General features: G+C 40.1%; 1 protein-coding gene across 3 annotated transcripts in view; it reads left to right on the forward strand.

Moving 5' to 3' along the window:
• The window catches only part of rfx6 (regulatory factor X, 6), an 86,747-nt gene extending 62,638 nt beyond the window's left edge, over positions 1 to 24,109 (forward strand). For 2 of the 3 annotated variants that reach the window (XM_048531353.1, XM_048531354.1), the window contains exons 17-19: positions 7,354 to 7,860; positions 13,445 to 13,657; positions 21,246 to 24,109. In XM_048531353.1, the coding sequence (XP_048387310.1) occupies positions 7,354 to 7,860; positions 13,445 to 13,657; positions 21,246 to 21,430 (905 nt within the window). In that variant the 3' untranslated portion in view covers positions 21,431 to 24,109. The remainder of the gene's footprint in view (positions 1 to 7,353; positions 7,861 to 13,444; positions 13,658 to 21,245) is intronic. The other variant, XM_059645738.1, reaches the window with a different exon arrangement.
• Positions 24,110 to 26,669: the final 2,560 nt, after the last annotated feature.

Below are 26,669 nucleotides of genomic sequence, written 5' to 3' on the forward strand. Positions count from 1 at the left end.
GAGGCTTGGGGACCGCTTTGCAGAACACCTCCGCTCAGTTCGCAACAAACAACTGCACCTCCCAGTCGCAAACCATTTCCACTCCCCCTCCCATTCTCTTGATGACATGTCCATCATGGGCCTCCTGCACTGCCACAATGATGCCACCCGAAGGTTGCAGGAACAGCAACTCATATTCCGCCTGGGAACCCTGCAGCCATATGGTATCAATGTGGACTTCACCAGTTTCAAAATCTCCCCTTCCCCCACTGCATCCCTAAACCAGCCCAGTTCATCCCCTCCCCCCACTGCACCACACAACCAGCCCAGCTCTTCCCCCCCACCCACTGCATCCCAAAACCAGTCCAACCTGTCTCTGCCTCCCTAACCGGTTCTTCCTCTCACCCATCCCTTCCTCCCACCCCCAGCCGCACCCCCAGCTACCTACTAACCTCATCCCACCTCCTTGACCTGTCCGTCTTCCCTGGACTGACCTATCCCCTCCCTACCTCCCCACCTACACCCTCTCCACCTATCTTCTTTGCTCTCCATCTTCGGTCCGCCTCCCCCTCTCTCCCTATTTATTCCAGTTCCCTCCCCCCATCCCCCTCTCTGATGAAGGGTCTAGGCCCGAAACGTCAGCTTTTGTGCTCCTGAGATGCTGCTTGGCCTGCTGTGTTCATCCAGCCTCACATTTTATTATCTTGGAATCTCCAGCATCTGCAGTTCCCATTATCTCTGATACTACATAAATAGTGAGTGTGAGTTAGCAAAGGGGAGATCGTTTAAACCAGAGAGTAGATGGTTATTGACCTTCTTCTTACATTGCTGGACACTCCTCCGGATGTTGGACTGACCTGGATGGCAATGTCAGACCAGGGTGGCGTGGTCTCTTCTGTCAGTCCTGTGGGAAGAAAATATGTCCCTCTTCCATACCATCCAGTTCAGCAGGACCTCCAATTGACCCTTTTCTGGCATGTTCAAGCTACCATGCAAGGCATCGCCAGACTGGCCCTAGAGTGGGTGCACAATGACGTTTGAAAGTTTGCACCAGCGCTAGGGATGCTGGGATATCCTAATAAATTTGAGTTTGTCAGGTCATTGCGAGTGGTACTGCCAGCCCAGCTTTGGATAAAAGGGACACCGTAAGGGACAAGGTACGTCATTAATGAGGTGAGTTTGGAATGATAGTGCGAGAAAACTTGGCAGGCCTCACATAAAGAAACACTCGATGAAACTCAAGGAAAATGAAATTCAGCTCAAATTTCATACAGAACTCTGCAAGATACTTTTTGAAGATTAATCTCCTGGACACTGCTATGAGCAATGCAGGAGCAAATTCATAGGTACATTAAGAAAGATCATGATGGAATCTTCCCAGCCCTGAATAAAAATCATAGGAAATGGTGAGATGAGTGAGACAACATTTTGTCCAATCTTCCATCCAAGGTTTTAACAGTGAAACAAACCTGCCCGGTGAGTGGCAAGAAATATGTATTAACTTTCTTTATTGCCTGATCTCGTCTCCTTTATATGTAGTTTGTTGTTTTATCAGCACTGGAATGAAAGTAGCGAGTGACAATTTCCAACATGAAAATTAAGTCGTCACTTGGCCGCTCTGGCTGGTTATTTGTTCCTCTGACCGATCATCTTTGCCAGTAATCCTGAACATCTCAGGGTATATACTCCATGGGCAGGGAATGCCTTAATCCTTCATCCTTGGAGGTTGATATCAGACACACATCAACCTCATCACGTTATCCTGGCGCACCTCCAACTTACTTTTAATACAGTTATCACTTCAATACGGCTCTTTGGAGCTCACCGGCATCTTTCATTGTAATGCTCTTGCCAGACCACTTTCTGCACTAAGCCAGGAACTCATCTGGGGCATCAGAACAGGGTGCACCTCAGAATTCTTGGCTTGCTGTCTTGCCATTCATTCACTGCACTCTCTCGGGATACTCACTGCATCCCTGCCTTGCCTTACTAGGTACTGAAATGAAAAATAGTAGCCACCACACTCAGAATGATTGGAGAACCTTTGCTTTCTCCCTGAGAACACAGGCCATATTTATGAGTGGTATGAGGTCCTTTGAAGCACAATTACATTAACCCAGCACCTAGACAGACAGGTTTAAGCTACCTATAATCGTAGAACTTTGCATGTGAAATGCATGTAGTGACTGACAACATGGAATACAACTCTGGCCACAGCATTTTTGACCATGTCATTGGTCACTACAAGCTTAAAACTGCAAACTACAATTCACAAAGACAACGTCAGGTCTCCTGGGCTTCGCAAGGGAATGGAGCTAATTCCCCATCACTTTGAACAGGAAGTATGTGACTGCATTCTCCTATAGGCAGTGCTCCATTTCCTTGATGATGCGTGGAATTGGGTTGTGAGGAATGGCGAGTGTGGTGAGGGAGGTATTTTCAGTAGATTCCAAGATGGCGGAGCCAGCAAAGTAAACAGCATTCAAGATCTTGGGCCCTTCCGCTCCAGGCCGGCTGCTTCCTGCCTTCTTTCCTTACCCTTTTTGTCTTCTTCTTCTTTTTCTTCGTTTCTGCCAACATGAAGAAGACAGAAAATGTGACATCACGGAGGACAGCAGCTGGAATGGACTTTTTACAAGGCAACAGCCTAGCCTGGCAGTGGACCCAGGGACTCCTGGTTGTGGTATACCTGGACCGGTGACTCCAGGTGAGGGTGAGATGGTGATGTCAGCGGAGTCAAGGACTCCCAATCTTGAGGAAGCCCAGTGGGGATGGATTCAATGGATTCCTGGCCTTGTGGACTCCAGACCTTGAGGTGCAGCTCAACAAGGACTCTCTGCTTTAGAAAGACTGTAATGCTGAACTTTTACCTTTATTTCTTTACTTTTCTAATTTACGCCTCAGATTTTGTACCTAGATATCTCTGTACTGAAGATGGCGCCAAAAATGACAACTCTGTACACTTTTTATTGTACTCTTGTACTCCTGTACTTCAGTTCATGTGACAATAAATCTAATTCTAATTTTACTACACTTACAATCATTTATTTGGCTTGAGCTGCACACACCAAAATGGGGTCTATCTTGTCAAAAGTCCTTGTACAGCCATTCCCTGGCCCTCTTTGTCAGATCCTCTGTGTCCCACTGTATCAAGACTGCGAAACTGTCCTTTGCGTGTGATGCGAATACTGACTGCTTGCAACTCTAAGGACCTGTTCTGTTTCTGATATGTCTCAATGGAGCTTGTCAACATTACCACAATAGTGTATTGAACGTGCAGAGAAATCAAGGTAGAACAAACGCGCCAGTAAAGCCCTGGAACAGAAGCAACTTTCTGCGACTGCTGTTCGGTCTGAAAGTTGAAGATGTCATAGCTGAAGGCCCCCTTGGGATGACAAGGAGGTACAGTAGGCCCATAAGCTGTTGTCCTCAGTGCCACTTTCTGCAGATGAGTCCCACTGTCGACTGAAGATGGTCTGGGATACTTTCAAAGTATGGTGTCATCTGCTGGAGCAGTACTTGTAAACTGATGTCGAAGAGAAGGCATTGATGGTTAGCCATCCTATTCTAATGGCTGTTAATTTGGTTTCTTCCAAGGATGTACTATTTCCCTTTGAGGGATCTCTCAATCTTCAACCCATAGATGCATCAAAGCTGTTATCAAAGCCATTTGTGCAAGATCTCAATGCCTCATACCATTTCCTCATGATAAGGTGAGCACTGTAGCCAAGGCAGTAGACTTTTGGTAGACTTAGCTGGCTTCCACTTGGTGCAGGGCTCTGAAGACTGTACCCAAGTTGCAATGAGAAAGCCGTATCAAAATGCTACGGACTTCAAGTGAAATGGGTTCCATTCAGTCAATGTGCAAATCATCTACGATCATTGGTACTACACCTTAGCAGTCTGTGCCCTGGGACACACCATGATGCCTACATCCTTAAGAACTCTCAGGTCCTGCTTCATTACAAGGGCTGAATGCCTTACAAGGAAGAACTACTCTCTGTAAGCAAAATGGATGACTCTGTCATGCAACCTGCTAACTGAGTGTGTGTGTGTATGTGTGTGTGTGTGTGTGTGTGTGTGCGCGCACACTTTGGTAGAATTTATTGACACATAATTCCAAAAGATGTAAGTCAGATGGCATTATCATTTTTTTTTGTAAATTTGTTCCTTGTTAGACAAACAGCTCCTGTTTATTCTCAGAAGTAACTGAAGATATGCTTTAATTTACTTAGTTTCATCACTTTGCCTGTTGTCAATAAGAATTTAACGTTAACATTGAAGGCTTTCCAACATGTAACAATCCCACATTGAACCGTGATAGGCTGTTAGGCTCCAATAAGTGTTAGCAAAAGACTAGCACTTCTTTTAGACAGACTTCTAACATGGTATGATGATAAGGGCAGGTTGCCTCTGCAGCTGAATTCTTTTAGGACAGTTATCATGTGAGTTGAGCAGACAGGTGATAAATAGGCAAAACATCTACAGTTGTGAGTTTCTACTTCCAATGAGGCATCAATCATGCCACTTATGAGCCCTCACACAGAAAGAAAGCCACTGTGTACTGTGTGAAGGCCTATTCTGTCTTGAATTCAGTGCCGTGGCATGAATCCCAGACATTCCCGGCAACAGTGTAGGTTCAGTAGTAGACTCGCCAATTTTAAGGGCATTTAAATGGTCTTTGGATAAACATATGGATGATAATGGAATAGTGTAGGTAAGATGGGCTTCAGATTGATTTCACAAGTCGGTGCAACATCGAGGGCCGAAGGGCCTGTACTGCACTGTAATGTTCTATGTTCTGTGTTCTATGTTCAGTGTGTAACTTCACCATTAATGAGCATACAGAAAAGTGAGAGAGGCACTGTAGGGGCTTGGTGCATACATACTGAGGTGAGCAGTGGAGAATAATGTGTCACATAACTTGCTGGAGCCCATGGAATGAAACAGGAAACTATGAAAATGACACTTAGTTTTCAGCAAAATGCAGCCATGCATTTTTTTAACGTTTTCTTTGAATGTTTCTCCTTCCCCGATATAAAGAATGGTAAAATTAGACTATTTAGCTGGCAGGCAAGCATATCCAACTGGGTAGTGAATATTCTTCCTTTAGGAAAAGGTAGGAAGGCTGTGCATCACAACAAAGGGATGTTTTTACTGACTAATGGGTGAAGAAATATAAAAGGGAAGCATTTGATGGATTAATTAACTTAAGAGTTTAAGTGGCCTGGATAAAGTGTCATTAACATAACAGCAAGTGTAATAGATTTAAAATAAAGGAGAACAGACTGTTATTTTACATCAGGGGTGTGGTTCCAGAGTGAATGATTGAAGCAGAGAACATATAAACCATTGAGTATGCAGGTAATAAGCTGTTGGAAAAGGGAATAAAGAAATGGGGAATAGAGAGAACATGTAGATGAGGAGTATTGCAACATTTATTGCAGCAGCATATGCTGATGCTGTACCGTCATCCGTGATCTCAAATCCCTGATTGGAAAAGCAAGTGCCTCACCAATTGGACACAGGAATATACTTAAGCCTCAAGCCACCATGCTGATAGTTGGATCTCAAAAAAAAGGCTTAGACCAATTCTTTATGGAATTAACATTAATAAATGTATGAAATATAATAACACTGTTAGACATTGATTAAAAATGTATTTCAATCTTAATTTTACCACATTATGAAGTAGAATTGCCAGACTGTACACATAGCAGTGGGAGATTTATTTGACAGACATGATACAAACTATACTCAGAATTATATTTATAACCTTAGAATGAATTTCTTATTCTCACTTACAAATTTTTTCTCAGGATCAAAAACAATTATTTTCACAGCCATCACCAGTTATCAGTTCTTGTGACAACATGAAGCTCTGCTTCAGGTAACTGACACTGTAGCTATTTGATACCTGTGAATTAGGTTTTTGGCTTAGCACTTGCAAAAATAACTTCTTGATCGCAAGACATTTCTTCTGTTTAAGAGTGCAGTGGAACCACCATTTAAAACAAAAACAGAAAGTGCTGGAGAAATTCAGTATGTCTGGCGGTATCTGTGGAGAGAGAAATAGTTAACATTTTGAGTCCAATATGCATCATGTTTTATCAAAATATTGTGTTTCTGTCTCCACAGATTATACCAAAACTCCTGAGTTTCTCCCGCATTTTGTTTCTTTTTTTCAGTATAGATTCAGCATCCGCAGTATTTTGCTTTTATTTTGTTCAATTAAAAACACTTCAGATCCCATCCTGGCTGTCCACAGGATGAAATGTTCTGTAAGATTTTGAAACTACATGCTTTCTTTTTTCTTTACATTAATTCATCCATGTAACTCTGTATTTCTAACATTGATCTACTTATCATTCTGTTAATTAATAAGTTCTGAAAAGAATAGAAAAAAATAGCCTTTTCAAAGGTGCAACTCAATGTCAAATGAAAGAAATAGAAATTCTTAACATTTTTGAGTGATAAGATTTTCTCTAATTTCATTTAGAGTGGCAAGCTAATGCATATTCCAATCAATAGCATGTTTCATTGTGCCTAAAGGATAGAGTAGGTCTGGAGAAGACAAAAAGGTTCTAAATAATGTAAGTATGACGAATCACAAGGGCAAAAAACAAAACAGACTGTGTATTAGAGCAAATGACACTAGACTCAGGTAAAGTGCAGGAATATGCATACCATACTTTTACATTTTCCGCCCAGGTGTTAAGGAATTGATGTTTCACCAATGCTAATACATTTAACCTGAAAAAATATCAGCACCCAATTTGTCCTGAAGGATATGGTTGTTCAATCAACCTCACAGTGAGAATGTATTTTATATACTTTATGACGATAGCAAAATTCTTTCCAAAATCCATTCAGATTTTTCAGACTTTTGAAATGTTTTATATCAGAATTTGCCACAAAAATCATTTAAATAACTGAGTAAAAGAATACATTTTCATTCAGCCAGTAAATTCATATTTAAGATTTATGGAACAAAAAACAGAATAATTCCTGTTGAGAAAATAGCCATTGGCTATTATAATTAATCTACTCCGAATATTCAATTTTGTAGTACTCATTTTTTAAAAATGATTCTAGGATTGTTGCACCCTACTTGGGAGGATAGTATGTTTACTGAAGATATGTACATTTCATAAATTGTTAGTACCCCACTGATGTTTTTGTGCTTGGCTAATCACAAAGAAAAATAATGAGCATGGAAATCTGACAGCAACAGGTATTACCGAGGTTCCACCAGTTGTGTCAAACAAAGAAAAATTCAAAGGTCAAATGTTTTAGTCATGCATACACAGCCTGCTGTGCTAGATCACAAGCATATATTTGGTATAAATGGTATTTTTGTTCTTTCATTTGCAGATCCTATGGAGCTTTCTCACAGTAACAGTCATGTGATCACTCCACCTCTATCTCCAACTTTGGGCAACAGAGGAAGTGTCATCAACCAAGGACCAATGGCTGTAAGGTCTCAGAATGGCAGCTCTACATTACCTGCCCACACGCACTGTCACCCGTACCCAGAGTCCCTCTACCAGACTTTTCCCCAGCCTGACCAAGCTTTCTATGGCACTAGCTCCAATTATCCAGCCATGTTCAGGAATCAGACACATGCTTCTCCAGCAGTGTACCACCATAGAGTGGATCCTAGCCGTTTCACCTCTTTCAATGAACAAGCAGTTTCAAGGGACTACTTCAACAGTAGCTGTGCTGTGTCACCCTATAACACCAGAGCTCCATCTAATTTTGGGTCATCTTCAAATCCACAGGAAGCACACAACATGCAGCTGCTGAATGGAGGCACCTTTAATTTTTTGGGGAATTCAGTTGCATGTCAAGGAGCATCATTTCCTTCCACTGGCTCCAATGGTAACTATCAACGGATAAAATCAAAAGTATCTGTCCAAACAATTTCTTTTGGGAATTGGTTGGGAATACATGTAAAAATAGATTTGAGCTCAAATATTCAAACTGAAAAATCAATGACTGTTTAGCGCAAGTTATTGGGGATTCACCATTTTTAATCTTTATACAAAGAATTAAGGCACCAAAACTAAAGGTTTAGGTTTATATTCAGGATATTGGTCATATTTTGAGATGCTATGGAGAGTGCATGGGAACATAGGGAGTAATTTGTAACATTTTCTCGACTAGTTTTAAATTTGTTACAGCCCCAAATTTTGTAAATGCTTCAATGACAGAGAAAGTACTTACTTAAATTATAATATTGGAACAGAAGTAAGCCATTCAGCCCTTGAGCCTGCACAGTCATTCAATAATGGTTGATCTGTGGCCTAATTCCTTATGCCTGTGTTGGGCCCATATCCCTTGATACCTTTGCTTAATTAAAACCAACTATCTTAGATTTAAATTTGAAAATTGAATTAGCATCAGCCACTGTGTGAGGTGGAGAATTCCAAACCTCCACTCCTCTTTGCAAGTAGAAGTGCTTTCTAACATCTCTCTTGAATGACCTGTCCCTAATTCTTAGACTATGCCCCTGGTTTTAGAATCTTCAACCAGTGGAAATTGTTTATCTTTGTCTACCCTGTCTTTCAACTGTTAATACCTTCATTTGATTATCTCTTGGCATTGTAAATTCTAGAAAATAAAGGCTTAATTTGTCTCATCTGTCCTCATAGCTTAACACCTGAAGTCCAGGCATTATCCCTTTCTATCTGCTTTGAAGTCACTTCAGGGCCCAAACATCCTTCCTATGGCATGGTACCCAGATCTGCTCACAGCTATCTAAGTGAGTCTGAGTAGGATTTTGTATAATGACAGCATAGCATCTGCATCCATAGATTCCAGCCCTTTATCTTTGAAGGCTGGTATTCCATTAGCCTTCTTGACTATTTTCTGCACCTGATTATGGAATGTTAAAGAGCTATGCACTTGAATTCTAAATCTTGTTGGGCTTTTTTTTAACTTTGTGCCTTCTAAAAAATGTGATCTACACTTTTTCAGTCTGAAATGGATAACCTCACACTTACTTAATTTAAAATCCATCTATCCATATCATAATTTGCCCTCAGTTCTGTGGGCTTCCACCTTAGCTAGCAATCTTTTGTGTGGGACTCTATCAAAGAGTTTTAGAAGTCCAGATAAACAACTTACATCGACTTAACTCCATCCTACACCTTTGTCACCTCTTCAAGAAACTGCAGTTGATAAGGCATGAGCGACCTTTCTTGAATCCATGCTGAATCTCCCTTGTTAACTGAAACCTTTTGAGGTAATCAGTTACCTTCTCCTTGATAATAGACACCAACAATTTTCCCACCACATATGTTAGGCTCACTGGTTGACAATTCCTTGGTTTCACTCTGTCACTCTTCTTAAAGAGCAGAGTGACATAAGCAAATTTCCAGCCCAGAGGTATAACTCCAGAATGCAGGGAATTCTGAAAGATTTAAGGCTTCAGAAATGTGCTGTCCTACCTCCTTTAACCATCAGGTTCTGGGAATACGTCACTCTTCAGTTCCATTAACTTTCCCTTTAGTGATATTCTACTTAAGCTAATTTCAATTAGACAATGTCTCTGAATCGCTGTTAACGTCTTTAGGACTTCTGGCAAGCTAACCTCCTTTTCTGTTGTGAATACTGAAGCAAAATAATCATTCCACATAACTATTATTTCCCCATGGTCATTGACAGCATTTCCAGTCTCAGCTGTCAGTGGGCCAATGGTACTTTTAAGGAGCTGCTTTCCCTTTATATAACTATAAAATCTCTTCTTACTTTCTTTTATGTTGCATCAAAGTTTCCTTTCATAACCCTTTTTAGTATCTCTTGTAAGCCACTTTGTGGCTCTTCGTTAGTCTTTGTATTTGTCCCATTTTGAGGGATCTGCACTGTTCTTTGCACTTCTATAAGCCCTTCCTTTTATGTTGTCCTTTACCACCTTAGATTTAGATTAGATTAGATTCGATTCCCTACAGTGTGGACACAGGCCCTTCAGCCCAACAAGTCCACACCGTCCCTTGCAGCATCCCACCCAGACCCATCCCCCTATAACCCACACATATCCTTGAATACTATGGGAAATTTAGCATGGCCAATCCACCCAGCCTGCACATCTTTGGACTGTGGGAGGAAGCCGGAGCACCCAGAGGAAACCCACGCAGACACGGGGAGAATGTGCAAACTCTGCACAGACAGTCGCCCGAGGCTGGAATTGAACCCGGGTCCCTGGTGCTGTGAGGCTGCAGGGCTAACCACTGAGCCACTGTTTTGAGATGGAGCATTTCCTTCTCATGAGTACAAATTGCTTCTGAATAGCATTAAATGTTTCTTTGAAAACCCTCCACTTAGTCATTTTATCTATTAGCAGATCTTCCCAGTTTGCAAGAGTCCAGAATTCTTGTATCCAGTCTTTGCTTTATCTTGTTTATCTCTTACAAATGCTACATGAAACTCAGTCATATTAGGATCATTACTTGACAAATGCTCATGAACAACTAGGTCACTAATTAAATCAGGCTTGTGGCATCCAAGACATATTGCCACACATCTGCACAATGCAATTTTTGCTGTGTGATGACCAATTTCCCTCATTTTAAATTCTGACTCTGCCTTTTCTTTCACTCTTGACATGTATGTGACAGTGGCTAGGCCAGCATTTATTGATCTTCCCAGTTGCCCTTGGAACGGTGGTGGTGAGCTGCCTTTTGCATTGCTGCAATCTGTTTGATGTAGGTACATCCACAATTCCATCAGGGAAGGAGTTTTAGCTCAACATTTGCAACATGTTACTACTAGCCAGTCTGCTGATTCTGGTCCAAGTCCAGAGAAAACAGGGAATTCAGATCAATCCATTAATTTAACTGTATTTTATTTTAAAAGCTAACCTGATTTAAAAGAATCTCTACAGTGTGGAAGCAGGTCATTTGGCCCATTGAATCCACACTGACCCTCCAAAGAGCATCTCGTCCAGACACAACCTCCACCCCTCCATATCCTTGTAACTCAATTTGGGCACCCATGCCACTAATGGGAACATCCAAGATGACCATCCACAGAATCAGCCATACACTCTGATTCTAGTTATTGTCCCTTAGTGATTGGAAGAGATGGGGAAAAGGGTGTTTCTCGCAGCCTGGGCAGATCCTCCTCTGTCCCTGTGTCAGTAGGACAAACTGTCAGTCCAAATTATGTCATCAGTCAGGGACTGAAGTAATTATCCAGACCTAGAATCTCAAATGGAAATTGTGCAGTCTCATTCTCTGAGCTATTACTTAATGCTGGATCAGAGGCAGCATCTTTTGCAGCACTCATTGATATGGAAGGACAATTCTGGCTGTGGAACTTTTTCATAGCCCTAGGAGCTATGTGTGACAGCAGAAGATTCTAACACAGTTCCTTAACTTGTTCCAGAAACTGGTTGCTCATCTTGCCTACTGAATAATTGTTGGCCTGACATTTCATTCATGGAATTATAGAATCCCTACAGTGTGGAAGCAGGTCATTTAGCCCATTGAGTCCACACTGACCCTCCAAAGAGCATCTCACCCAGACCCACACCCCACCACCAAACCCCACCCCCAACAAACTCCCCACCCATATCCCTGTAACCCTACATTTTCCATGGCTAGTACGCCTAATCTGTACATCCCTGGACACTGTAGGAAATTGACCATGACCAATCCACCTAACCTGCACATCTTTGAATTGTGGGAGGAAACCAGGGCACCCAGAGGAAACCCACGTAAGTGCAGAGAGAATGTGAAAACTCCACACTGACATTCACCTGAGGATGATATTAAGAGGATGCAAAACAGGTTTGAGTTGTATCAGAGCAACTTAACCAGGACTTGTGACAAACTTGGTCAGTGACATTGTGCTAACAGTCTCTCATTTTCCAATAATGCTCATACTGAAGAGAGACAGGTGGAAGAAACGCAGAAATATTGATACTGTAAAGATGACTGAGATTTAGCATCACTGAATATAGCATAGATTTCCACCTCATTCAACTAGTACCTTAGCTGCAGCTAAATTCTTGTGTACTGTTGGTCTGAATTTTCAAAAGATAAGGACAAACAGGAGTCTAGGCATGCATCGAAAATCTGTTCATGGAAGATATCACCGGATCCCAAAGTTTCCAAAACAAAACAATTTTCAAAAGGAGCAGTGGATCCAGAAATCTGCTTTCTTCCATTGACAGTTTATTGATCTCTTTGAGGAACTTGTCAGTAGGGCAGAGATAGTTAGTCAATTTGTTATTTGACTTAGTTATTCTTGATCTTCCAAAAATTCAGTTATGTACTGTATTAAATCAAAGAAAATGAGCATGCAAATCTTCTGTAGTTACTGTGACTAGTTGAGGGGGGAGGTGCAAGATAATAGCTAGTCCATATCCTGTTGTGCAACAAGTTCTGGTCAACCTGTCAGGCTTGTTTTGCTGACTTCACATTTAACCATCTTATTCTCATGTTCACATTTCTGTATCATCTTGCACCCCGCCCCCCCAACATCTGTCTGAACATGTTTAGAGCCAAACAATGTAATGCCAGTTAAAAACCGAAAGAACTGCAGACGCTGTAAATCGGGAACAAAAACAAAGTTACTGGAAAAGCTCAGCAAGTCGGGCAGCATCTGTGAAGGAAAAAACAGAGTTAACGTTTCAGGTCCAGTGACCCCTCCTCAGATGAGTTCAGCTCTGAGGAAGGGTCACTGGGCCCAAAACGTTAACTCTGTTTTTTCCTTCACTGATGCTGCCAGGCCTGCTGAGCTTTTCCAGCAACTTTGTGAATGTAATGCCAGTTGATGTACAACTATCAGTTTAAAGGGGACATTTACAACTTTATTGAAAAGCAGAGACATTTTTTGCTACCGAGAGTTTCACTGTCACAGATCGGAAGCTGTATTGTTTGGCCAATTCTGTAATCAAAGAGGTCCCTGCCCCTCCAAATTCCTGCCTACTCTTTTGCTCAAGCAGGGTCAGGTCCCATAATGGTTGCTGTCTTCCTCTGACTCCTGTTCTCCCACTTGGGCATCTCCCACTTCCCTGCACAGCTCAGCAAGGTACATATTATATAGCAGGACAGGTTCAAAATAAAGGATCTTTCTCTTAAAATGGAGATGAAAACTTTCTTCCCTGACAGTTGTTAATCGTTGGAATCTTTTCCCTTAGAAAGCAGTAGAGGCTGGATCAAAGATCAACTTGGACAAGTTTTTGAACTACAAGAAAGCTGAGTGCCTTTGGGCAGGTAGGAAAGTGGAGTTAAGGCCAAAATTAAATGAGTCATGATCTTACTCAATATCAGAAGAGACTTGAGTGGACAAGTGGCATATTCCAACTTCTGTTTCACATATTCTTATTAGCAACATAGACAAGGTGCATTGTTGGGACCTATGAATTATCTGGGCATTTGATTCAAAGCCCAGAGTTGAAAATCGAGCCCATTGGGTCAATATTTATTCATTGACTCATTTTTTTTTTCAATTACAGGTTACTATAGTCACAATAGCTATCCGGAACCCCATAGACTGGGGCCCATGATTGACCAACATGTATCTGTTATTAGTAGCGTTAGCAGCATTCGATCGGTAGCAAGTTACAATGACATCCATGATCCGCTCAACATTCTGGATGATAATGGAAGGAAACAGTCAGGATCATTCTACACAGATTCTTCATCATTAGTTTGTCGACCTCCTGTGGGTGAGTTGATGAAATAAGGATCACATCTTAAACTATTTTTATGTTTCCATTCATGGTGATCTTGTATAATGATCTATGTCTGCACATTGGCCCACACAAAATGGATTGCAAAACTGATAGTTACAGGAAGATTGAACCCATCAGAGCACTCCAAGCTGACCTTTGGAATTGTAGAATTGTCACAGCACAACAAGAAGTCATTCAGCCCATCACACCTGAACTGTTTTTGTCACCTATTGCCAATTCCCTCCCTTTTCCCACATTCCTACAAATCATTTTAATCCACGTAATCATCCAATGGCCTCTTGACTTCCTCAATTGAACCTGCCTCCGTTACATTCCCAGGCATTCCATACCTTAACTACTGCCTGTGTGAAGAAGATATTTTTTCTCAATTCCCTTGCTTTGTTTACAAATCACTTTAACTCAAAGCCCTCTCATTCTTTATTACTTTATGAGCAGGAACTGCTTCTACCTATTCACCCTATCCAACCCGAAAACCTTTCTCAGAATTCTTCTCTTCAGGGGAACAGAACCAATGTCTTCAATCTATCCACATATCTGAAGTTTCTTAATCTAGGAAACATCTTTATAAATCACTACTGCACTGTCTCCAACACATTCACATCTTTCGTATAATGTGCATACATAATTGTGAGCAATATCTAACAAGTGCTTATTCAAGATCAACATTTATCCCTGCTCTTAAATTACATGCCCTAATTAATAAAGCTGAGGGCACCGTTTACTTTATTAATTGTTCTTTCCACTTGTTCTGCTACCTTCAATGATCTGTGCATATGGGTCCCTCTGTTCCTGCACCCCCTTTAGAATTGTGCCTCCTGTTCAATATTGTCTTTCAATGTTCTTTTGACATAAGTACATCACCTCACAATTCTCTGCATTGAGCATCATCCATCCCTTATCCACTGCCAACTCCAACAGCTGCCAGTGTTCTTTTGGAGTTTCACACTGTCTTTCTCACAGTTTACAATATTTCCAAGTTTACTGCAAACTTTGAAATTGTCCCCGCACACCAATTTCCAGATCATTAAAAAAAGCAAGGCTCCTACTACTGAATCTTTAGACATTTCACTACAAACCCTCCTTCAGTCCCTCTGCCAAAAATATACCCAATGTCCATTACGCTGTTTCCTGTCATTCATCCAAAGTTTCTTTGTTTCCACATTGCTGCTGTCTCTTTTGTAACATGACCTATAACTTTGCTCACAAGACTGCAGTGTGACGCTGTGTCAAATCCCTTCCTGAAGTCCATGCACATCACCTCAATAGCTTTACTTTCATCAAACCTTTCTCTTGCTTCTTCAGTAAACTCCAACAAGTTAAACACAATTTCCTCTTTAGAAATCCATACTCACTCTTCCTAATCAACTCACTTTTTCCCCATGTGTATAAAGGTGGTCATGTCTAGCCTACCTTATTGAGCATCAATATAATAAATACACTTAGAGATAGTAAGAATAAATACACTTACTCTGAATGCAGATGTGCAATGGTGCAAACTCTGATAATCTTATTTTAAGATCATTAACATCTTGTGCGAGGGCAGGATCTGTATTGTAGCGGCAAGTATTTATTACTCTATGACGTACTTATTGTACACTTGCTTGAGTGGGCACTCCAGAAAAAGCAAAACACAAAACCTCCTCTTTGAATCACCAGGACAAAATTTCTGAGCACATTCCCTAAAAGCTATTTGGGCATTAGTGCAAATACTTTGTGTTAAGTCAGTAGCATGATCAAGCCTCCACTGGTGAAGTTAATGTCACTCAAATAGGTTTGAATGATGATCAACATATGATAGATGTCCTTTTCCCAGTTGGCTAGCGTCAGATGGGATAACATCATCACGTACTTCACTTGTGAACTGACAATGTTACTCAAATGATCCTGGTTCACATAACTGAGACCTAGTACTCCAGCACTGTCACGTTTAATTTCCGGTAGTGGTCAGAATATTGCAGACACAACACAAGTCCTGCTATTGGCTCTGATAGCTTCTGATACAGCTGTTTTGACACACTGTGGGACCTGGACCACATTTTGCTGGCAGCAACCATTGAGGGACCACCAAGAGGTACTGGCCAGAGACTGGCAGCTCAGTGCACTATTGCGAGTGGTGGCCACTACTGAGGCAGCATCTCGAGAATGAGGGCATGTTGATGGTAGTGTGCCCTTGAAGCCAGTATAAATGGGAGAGGAGATAGCAGGGCCAGGTATGCAGATTCTATTGAGGTTGGTGAAGTGGTTAACAAGCGCATGCAGGACCATGACGGCCGTCGAAGAACTGCTCCGTTGGCCAAAGAATGTCCAAAAAGCCCAGTGTATTTCCACTCTCTGCCCGTATTAGCTGAGAATCCTGGGAGTCTCACCACAAAGCAATGAGTCCTCCAAACATGGCCATAATATCTGTGTGGCCTCCAAGCAGGCATTGGAACTGTCACCTTTACTGTGCTGGAAAAATAGCACCTTCCAATGCCTTCCTGTACCATTTTCCCAACCTGGCAAAGTTTAGTCATTGTCTTTAAAATACCAGATACAATGGTAAAAACACTGTCAGCTGTTAAACTTGTAGTGCAATGAAACCTCCACCCATTGCTAATAGAAGCGAGAGCTTTCTCACTGAAAGATCAAAATCTTCATAAATTGCATAACTAGGCTTCAAAGCTGAAGCATTCATCACAATTTTCTATTTTTCCAATTTACCTGGATAGATTGCAGTGAGCAAAGTTGGATCTTTAAGGCTGCTGGGAACCCAAATATTCAAAATGATATTTATAGTTTCTATCTACAGATATAAGCATTTCTGGACTTGTTTAGTGGCTTATCTGCTGTGATTCCCAGGATTGCCTCCAGATATGTCCCCATATGGCAGGCTGGATGAATTTACTGGTGGAAATCTGGTGGAGATGATGCCAAATGACAGATCCTCTTTGAGGCATATTCCAGCACCTCATTCCACAAAAGAGTAAAATTTCCATCTTCCTTACAAATATAAATATTGCTGTGAAGATGGTGCTTGTTTAACTGCATGAGTTAACATACTAACTATGTTAAGCTTTTAAGACAGATGTTTGTCCAATTTTACGCTTAACGTACAAAATTCTAAAACTGACTGTAAATCAATAAATATGTTTCAGGAAATTAAGTTGGCATTTTATAATTCAGATACAATCAATGTAAAGATAAAGATATTTATCAATGTTTAATGTCAAACAAGTGAGATCTATTATATGTTGTAGAAGAACAATAAAATAGAAAGCTTGATTACTTCACCTTTTTTAATTAGACAAATTTGATTCATCCTGCAAGTAATAATCTGATCAGTTGTTTATTTGGGATAGTGGTAGTGAGGCAGAGGGAGAGCAAACAAAAAAAACAATGAAATGTGGTAAAGGAAAATTGGACTAAGGTTGAATAAAATGGGGAGGTTGGGGGAAGAGATTATTGGACAGAGAGGTGACAGATGCCAAAGGAAATCCAGAAGAAGTATTTTAATTGGTTACTAGGTTATTGCACCAAACACCAATTCAAAATGGACACAGTATGGGTGTAGTGTAGGTATAGTACTTCAATTGTATCAGAAAAGCTTTGTCATTTTGACATTTGAAATCACCCTAATGAGCCATGCACTAATTGAGATGAATGAGTTGTGTTATGTTGACCTCATTAGGAAAATTGATAGCCTTAAGCTTCCATGTTCAGTAAAATAGAAGGTGGATATCTAAGGCACTATCACTTTATGTTACTGGTCCCTCCATTTCATCATTTCCATGAAATTTGTGACCAAACCTTGGTAGTTAGCCAGTAGACTGTGTTTATCCTGATTGTGAAAGCAATTATTTTTAATTACCATTTTTAGCACTGTTGTTTTCAGTTTAGGAAATAAATAAACCCAAAACTCTGTTCTATCAATTCTTTCATCTTGGTCAAAAGTAAATCTAATAAAGCACAATTTAATTATTAAAAAAGACAAAAGGCAATATACATAGTTACCTCTACTTACCTTCAATGGCAAAAGTTGCAGTGTTTTCTCCTGTTTGTACAGTTGTTCGTCTGCAAGCAATATGCATCCAAAACAAAACAAAAATAAAGAACTGCAAATGCTGGAAATCAGAACAAAAAACAGAAATTGGTGGAAAAGTTCATCAGGTTTGGCAGCATCTGTGGAGATAAAGCGGAGTTAACATTTTGGGTCTAATGATCTTTCTTCAGAACTCTTCTGAAGTGCTCCAGAATTATTCCAGTTCTGAAAAAGGGTCCCTGGACCCTTAAGTCTGCCCTCTATCCACAAATGCTGCCAGACCTTCTGAGTCTTTCTGGCAATTTCTGTTTTTATTTTATGCAAAAAAACTGGTAGTTTTCAATGAAACTTGATATGCAGATAGGGCATAGCTCAAGGATGTAACAAACCCAGATTCTGATTTTTTTTGTCACAGCTGTCAGAATGTTTCAGAATGTCAGAAATTTTCTGAAGAAGGGTCCTGAACTGAAACATCAGCTTTCCTGCTCCTTTGCTGCTACCTGGCCTGGTGTGTTCCTCCAGCTCCACACTGTGTTAACTCCCACTTCACTTTGTTTGCATTTGTAACTACTGGAAGACTTTGCTTAATGTCATTCCATACAACATTATTTTGCATTAATGTGATTCTAAAATTAGTACCCCGCATTCATACTGTGTTAATGCTGTTTTATATTAACATCATCATATGGCTAGACGTTCTCGTACAATTGCATATTGAGCCAATGAGAAAAAACAAAACAAAGAAATGCAAATTTTGTAAATCAGAAACAAAAACCTTGATCTGAAGAAGGGTCACTGGACCTGAAACATTAACTCTAATTTCTCTCCACAGATGCTGCCAGACCTGCTGAACATTTACAGCAATTTCTGTTTTGTTTCTGGTTTCCAGCTTCTGTAGTTCTTTTGATTATTATCTGTTAAAGACTGATGGCTAAATGCAAGCAACTTTGCTCACCGTTGATGGGTGTGGTGTGCTTTGTGGCATTTTCAGAACCACACAATACAGCAGTTATCTCACATTGGATATCTTGAATTGTGGTATTATTTGTTAGTTTTACTCTTTAAATCCATTCATAATGAGCCAAAAAAAGCTAGAAATTAAGAAGTGCTTTCTGCCAAGAAAAGATAGTGTAAACAAGTTACTCAAGTGCAATTAGGTATTATGAAGTTTTCTAAAACAGTTAATATTGCCAGAGCTATTGGTGAACACAGAGACATTTAAAATCAGTAGTGGATGGTTTGCACAGTATTAAAAATGTACTAACTTGCACAACATTATTGAAAGTGAAGAATTTTGCCAGCTGCAGTGATGAAGCAGCTGAATCCTTTATTAGAACGTTAAGTGAAATAATTGGGGAAGATTGATGCACACTTCACCAAGTGCTTCATGTGCATAAAGCTGCGTTCCAGGACATACATTTCAAAGAAACATTTGCCAGGTTTTAAAACAGCAAGGTATCTACTGGCATTGCTACCTGGTAGGAATGCAGCAGATGATTGTCAAGTGAGACCAACTCTTGTTTATCATTCCCAAATTCAGAGCAGAATGAAGAACTACTTGTTGTGTGGAGGGAAACAAGAATGTTTGGGTAACTTATGCATTTTTTGATTAGTTTATTTCTGCCCAACTATTGTGGATTATTGATCAACAAATAATCTTTCTAGTAGAGCATTACTCAAGCTGGATAATGCTCCTGGCCATCCTATTGTTCTTGATGATCTCAGTAACAACATAAAAGTGATCTGCCAACCACCTAATACTGCCTCCAATTTACAGCCTATGGGTGAAGAGCTGATGGAAACCTACAAGGCCTTTTGCTCTAGAGGTTGTTTGAGCAGGCCATCATGAAAACAGAAAGTGATGAAACTCCAATGCATACAGACATTTAGAAGAATTATAACATCGTTAAAGCCACTGATCATATCTCTGTGGCTTGGAATAAAGTTACCAGAAGTACCAAATCCTGAAACCAAAATTTAGTTATCTTAAATAGGTTTTACTTTTGATATGTTTATCACTGCTTTCTGAAAGGACTACATGGGGGCCATTATCCCTTCACTGAGTCATCCTTTATTTACATGTGCAAAGTACATGGGCTTTTACCAGCCAGCTCAGAGCCAGTCCCTAAAATCATGAGACTCCCTGAACCTCCTGTTTATATCTGTCAGCCAGGGCTCCGTGATTGGCCCAGATTAACAATCCCAATCAAGGATCTCATAGTCAATAAGATCCATCTGGCCCTCGGCCCAGTTAGTACACTTCCCTATTTCATTATCTTCCCTATTATCATATGATTTTGGCATAGATTAGCATAGTGGCACCTTGGATAGGTAAGAACATTCCATGTTTCCACATGTATCACAGCACTAAATTCTGACTTCTGTGGCGAGGAGAACAATGTTAGTCACTAAATCTCAAATTAATTTCAGGAAATATCTAATTTCGGGTATATGTAATTATTTTGCTTTGTAAGGTCAAGTGAGTATAATTTATGTAATCAACAGCACGTCAATACTTGAGTGTTCAAATTATTCACTCATTTAATTTTAATCTCAAATATTTTAGTAACGTTTGCTGGATATCATGACATGATTATCCTCTGATATGTTGCCCAGGTGCTCATTTTTCAAATCCAAACAGGAACTATAAAGAGATAATCCGACCATAGTGCAGCCAGGGTCAGTTCAGGCTCATGTCCACAAATACATTTTCCAAAAGTGGTTACAAGGTAACTGTAGGAAGCAGAACCTCTGAACTCTTCTGTCCTCCTTACCTAAATGCACAAAACAAAAGGTAGCTGTTCCGTGTACCTAGAAACTGTTCCTATTCATGTTGCCTTCCTCATACGATGAATGATTTAATGATACTGCAAGTGACTTTTCCTATTGACGCTATATATTTTGCTTTTTAACACCAAAGGCCTAATATTTGTATTATACCTTTTTTTTGGTTTTGGTTACTTCTTTCATTTGCCAATTATAGAAATGAAGAATTCCATTATAACCTCATTTTCAAGCCTTTCTCAGATTTCCTGTACCAATAAAAATGAAAGGAGGTGCAGAAATGAATACTTGGTGGTTGCGTTTTATTAATAAAGTGTATTCAGTGTATTGAATCTTTAAGTGACACATTTTATTGTTTGTAACAGTCCTGAAGATCAAATATATGTGGAGTTATTAACCTTATAGTTGAAAAATTAAGAAAACCAAGAGTAAATCTACTGCACTTACAGTACGCTTGTTTGTTGATGTTTTGCAACTGTGCATTCAGTCTTTTTCTGTAACAAAAGTGGTATTATTTAATATTGTTTATTCAGTATTGTAAATAATAAAGCTAACCAAGAATGTAGCTTAAATTCAAGATTTTTTTTTGAAGTTCAGAATTGACAATACAGTGTGAACCATCTTTCAAAGAATCTCTTAACATTTTCAACATGTATTCTTGCAGTTTGAGGCAAAAAATGGTTTAGAGAAGGAATTTCCTTCTAGGATTTGCACCACAGTTGGCTCTTGAATTATAGTCATTATCTTTTATTTTCACAGCTTCACATATGCAAAGTGTGATTTCTTCATCTTCTTCCCAATGCATGTACAGCAACAACTCAAGTCAATATAATTCTCAGGATACAGTTGATGTCCACAGACAGCCTGGGGAGGTGACAAATATGGTATCGTCTTTACCCCCAATCAACACAGTGTTCATGGGGGCCACAGCTGGAGAAACGTAGTGTTTTGCAGAAAATTCAAAGCCTATCAAACATGCAATGTTTCTCAAAAACACATTAATGGGATCACCTGAACAATATTCCAGGATTTTTCCAGCTGTCAGTGAATCCAAAAACCACGTGGGTATCTTAATTGCAAACTTTACTACTTGCCAGACAGAAAATGGCATCATAAATGTAGAGAATGCATATGGTAGAATTTACCAATGTCAAAAATGAAGAATGTTGCTTCAGAGTGATAACTTAATGTTTCCTTCTGAGATAAAACATAAAAGATTAAGCAGGTATTAATTTTGAGACAGTCTAATTGTAACGTGCAGTTTACAATTATTATTTATAATTACCTGTAATATGCTACAATCATTTCTGCATTTAATTATCAGTTAATGATGGAATGCCACTTTTTATCCGAGATTCGTTTGCTGTTATGTATTTATTATTTGTGAAAGTCATTGTTTTTCTCTAAAGTTTATTTACGCCTGGCTCTTTAGTTTCATTGATTTGACTTCCTTTCTGCATATTAATAGACAGATACAGGAACACAAATCTCAGCAAATCAATTCGCCATTGAGGACTTTTTCATTGGGGTAGAACTTCCTACAAACTCAACATCAGCAATGTACATTGTCATGTAAAATGAGAACACTCACAATCTCATTGTTCAATTCTTCCAAAATTTCCTGGTTTTCCTGGAAATAGGGAAAGTGCTAGATATTAGAGTGAACACTGGCATGTGTGTGGCATATGGCAAAATAGCTGAATCTTAAGCATGATTCCTGACTGCTCAATATTGCTTATGCGTGAGTGACAGGGCTATGATTTGCTCAGCAGCCCATATGCTGGTGGCACAACAAAAGAAAATTATATTTTGAAGATGCATTCACTTATTTTCACAACGCATGGAAGGTCATTGAATGTTCAGCAGTGCCATAGCCAGATTCTTAGAGTCGCATTCCTTTTGTTGGCCTCCTTTCCTGCTAGCTTTCATTTCTTTTGCAGTATGTTACTAGACAGCCTCATGGTTCCCTGTTAAAACATTGGACTCAATTTTCCGGGGATGGTACATTGCAGCCCTAACATTGTTTAAAACTTTAATACATTTCCAATAAAGGAAAGTCCCACTCTTGAGAACTGGAGCAATCCAACTTGATTGGCGGGTATCTGCGTAATTCTAATAGCACCAGAATTCAGTAGTGGGCACTGCTGAGACTACAAGTATTCATGACGAGTAGCTCCATTGTAACCATTCTTGGAGGCAAGTCTGGCTTCTCAGTTGAGAGGGATTGGGGAACTTCAGGCAAGGTGGTGAGTAAAACTTTGGAGGCCAAAATGGAATTGCAAAGGGAAGTGGGGGTAACAATTTGTGGGAAATACCCCCAAGCAACATAAGGCACTGACAAAAGTAGAAACGCCGCTCTCACCTTTTTACCTGCAATGGTGAAGTAGTTAGCTGCCGTCTTTCATTCAGCCTTCCTTAGCCACATGTTACTGTGGCAACAGGGCAAACCATCATTTAACTGGACATTAATTGATCAGTTAAGGGCATCAGTAAGTCTAAAGGAGGGCTGGCTGTTGCATTTGACACCCACTGTATTAAGGAGGACAGCTTGGGGATGAGCAAGAAGGTGACAGTCTGGGCACCCATTCTACATTACATGCTCCTCCTTCTTGGACAGCAAATATGTGGGCTTAGTAGGGGGAGGAGGGAGGAAGTGCTGTGAAATTTCCACCATGATATCTTCCTCTTTACCTCCTGTATCAAGGTCTCTAGCGCTGCATCAGAAAACCTAAGACCTCTGGCCTGCTTCTTTACTGATGCCCTCATCCCAACTCTGAAACATCTTCAGTTACGGTACCACAAGCTACTGCAAAGTGAATGCATTTACTCCCAGGAGTGTATGTGGCATTTATCACTGGCCAACATGAGCTGGCCATGCACCCAATGGGCTTCCTTCTGAACATGTAGCCAGTCGGTAGAACTTGTTGCGCACCACTATTGTTGAGCAAGCAATCTGAAGTTTACAGGCTGCCTGCATCACCTCACATCGGCAAGTGGTCATTCACACAAAAATCCCTCTGCCAGAAAACAAGACACATCCAATTTTTAATCCATCAAGTTTGATTTTGCTTCCAGCTAGTGTCAGACCATTATCTCATAATTATGTGATTGCACTTGTCCATTTTTGGGTGCTGAGGTATTATTGCAGTAATTTTTCACAAATCCTCAAAGCTAAATTCATCTGTTGCCCCATGGCATCTCACCCCAATGCCCCTTTATTAGTTTACATCTGTTGTCAGAATTATTGAAGTGTATGACAAATTTTCATTATAAATGCAACACTGTTGTCCTTTTTTTTCTGGGCAGCATCCTCTGAGCAATTAGAGTGCTGCTTCAGATGTCAGGGTAATGTAGTATAGACAGAATAAATATGTACACAAATATCAGACATGTTAGAAAGCCATAGCTTGTCTAAGCAGAGTGACAAAACTCCATCAAGCATTTTTTCCACAGGTCTAAAAAGCTGTTAAGAAAGGTTTGTTTATTTCAGACCTTCTATGACATCAGAATACCCCAAATTGCTTCACAGTTATCCCTCATTAAGTTTGCCTGTGTTCCATAAAAAAAGGTTTACTAAAGAAAAACATGCCACATGAAAATAATTACCCAAAAGAAAACATGTAATAAGGATGGTTTATGTTACTGATCTGTAATTTTAAAATTAAATGCATATGTTTAAATTTGATGCATTTAGTGTAATTTGTGTATTAATTAAGCACAAAAACACATAGATAAGTAACAAGCAATAATTTATCAATATATAACAAATTCAGAAACTTGTATGATTAGTTTACAGCATGCTGTGATATCTCACATCACCAGTCTGACTGGGTGCAAAATCTTTCAGCTGTAATAAAGTTCAAGAAATCGAAATGTAACTCCAAGTAACCAGTAGCAATGTGGTTTCCAATATGGACAAAGAATGCTGAATGCATCGACTCATATCAGCAGCCTTTTTGCAAAAATGCCTGCCCTCTCCAGAAAATATCCCTGTTGCCAAAAGGTGTGGAGTAGCAGAACTGGTGTCCACGTAAGGGTCAAATCTGAACCGCTCAGAACGTCAACTTCAAAAGAAACAAGACCAATCCAATCTGGAAATTTACGACATCATCAGTCAAATTTTGAATGTGAGCGGAGCAGTGGAAAGTGTTATCAACAGTGCTATTAAGCTGCACTTAAACAACACAACCTGCTCTTTGATGCTCAATTTGGGTTCTGCCTTGGAAGTTAGCTCCTGACCTAATTATAACCTTGTACAAACCTATACAAATAATTGAACTCAGCCTGTTGAGAAGATAGTTAATACCCAAAACATCAAGACAACATTTGACCAAATCTGACATAAATACAATCAATTGGAATCAGTGAGAGAAATTTCCATGTTTGTAATCACACTTTGCATAAAGGATGATACTTATTAACCAATTATTTAGGTCATAGGATGTCACTGCAGAATGTCTTGTGTAGTATTCTTGGTTGAACTATTTTTATCTGCTTCACCAGTAACATCTCCATCTTGAGGTTAGAAGGGTGATGTGTATATGGAATGAGTTTCACAAGAAAAGATAGAAGTGGGTATAACTGCAACATTTAAAAGACATTTGGAGAGGTACATGGATAGGAAAGGTTCAGAGGGACATGAGCCAAGCTCAGGCAACTGGGACTACTTCAGTTTAGGAAACCTGATCAGCATTGACGAGTTTGACTGAAAGGCCTGTTTCTGTGCTGCAGAAGTCTATGACTCTATGACTGTATGAACTGTGGCCTCTGCGTGGACCATATCATAGAGTCATAGAGTAATACAGCATGGAAACAGGCCCTTCAGCCCAAACTGGTCCATGCTGAACATGGTGCCAGCTCAGCTAGTTCCAACTGCCTGCATTTGGATCATATCTCTCTAAATCCTTCCATTCCATGTACAAATCCAAATATATTTTTAAAATGATGCTATTGTACCTGCCTCAACCGCTTTCTCTGGCAGCGCATTCCAGATATGCACCACTCTTTGCGTGAAGAAGTTCCCCCTAGGTTCTTCTTAAATCATGCCCCTCTTACCTTAAACTTAAGCCCTCTAGTTTTCAATTCTCCATCCCTGGGGAAAAGAGTATATGCATTCATCCTATCTATGCCACTCGTGATTTTATGAACCTCAACAAGTTCACCCATCATTCTCCCACATTCCAAGGAACAAAGTTATATCCTGGCCAACCTCTCCCTATAACTCACGCCTACTTGTCCTGGCAACATCCTCGTACATGTTCTTTGTGCACTTTCCAGTTTAACTGCATCTTTCCATTTCCTGCCTACTCATATATCTGTCTCAAGATGCCTCTTAAACATTGCTGTTTCATTCACAACCGCCTCTGGCAGCTCATTCCAGGGGTTTACCATCCTCTGTGTAAAATACTTGGCAATGACATCTCCTTTAAATTTATCCCCTTTTACCTTAAACCTATGTCCCTTAGTATTGACACTTCCATCCCGGGAAAAAAGATTCTTGACTATCCGTTGTATCTATGAAACTCGTACATTTGTAAACTATCAGGTCACCTCTCACCCCTCAATATTCAAGTGAAAACAAGTTTGTCCAATTCCTCCTCATTGCTAGTACCCTCCAAACCAGGCAACATCCTGGTAAACTGTTTTTGTACCCGTTCGAAAGTCTCCACAACCTTCTGTTAGTGTAATGACCACAATTGTACACAATATTCCAAATGTGGACTGACTGAAGTTCTTTATAGCTGCAACATTGCTTGCAATTTTTTATACACTGTACTCAGATTGATGAAGGCAAGCATGCTATATGCTTTCTTGACCACCTTATCCACTTGTGTTGCCACTTTCAGAGAACTGAGGATCTGCTTGCCTAGATCCCTCTGTATGTTGATGCCACTAAGGGTTCTGCCATTTGCTATATATGCCTTCATGCATTAAATCTTCCAAACTGCATCACCTTGCATTTGTCTGGATTAATCTCCGTCTGCCATATTTATGCCCAGTCTTCAGCTGATCTATATCTGGCTGTATCCTCTGGCAATCCTCCTCACTATCCATAGCTCCCCTAGCCTTTGTGTCATTCGCAAACTTACTAACCGGGCCACCCATGTTCTCCTCCAAATCATTTACTTTTATTATAAATGACAGGGGTCCTAGTACTAAGCCCTGCAGAAAACCCCAGTTATA

Source organism: Stegostoma tigrinum, chromosome 4, assembly GCF_030684315.1.
Source record: "Stegostoma tigrinum isolate sSteTig4 chromosome 4, sSteTig4.hap1, whole genome shotgun sequence".
In the NCBI taxonomy this organism is placed as follows: Eukaryota; Metazoa; Chordata; class Chondrichthyes; order Orectolobiformes; family Stegostomatidae; genus Stegostoma; species Stegostoma tigrinum.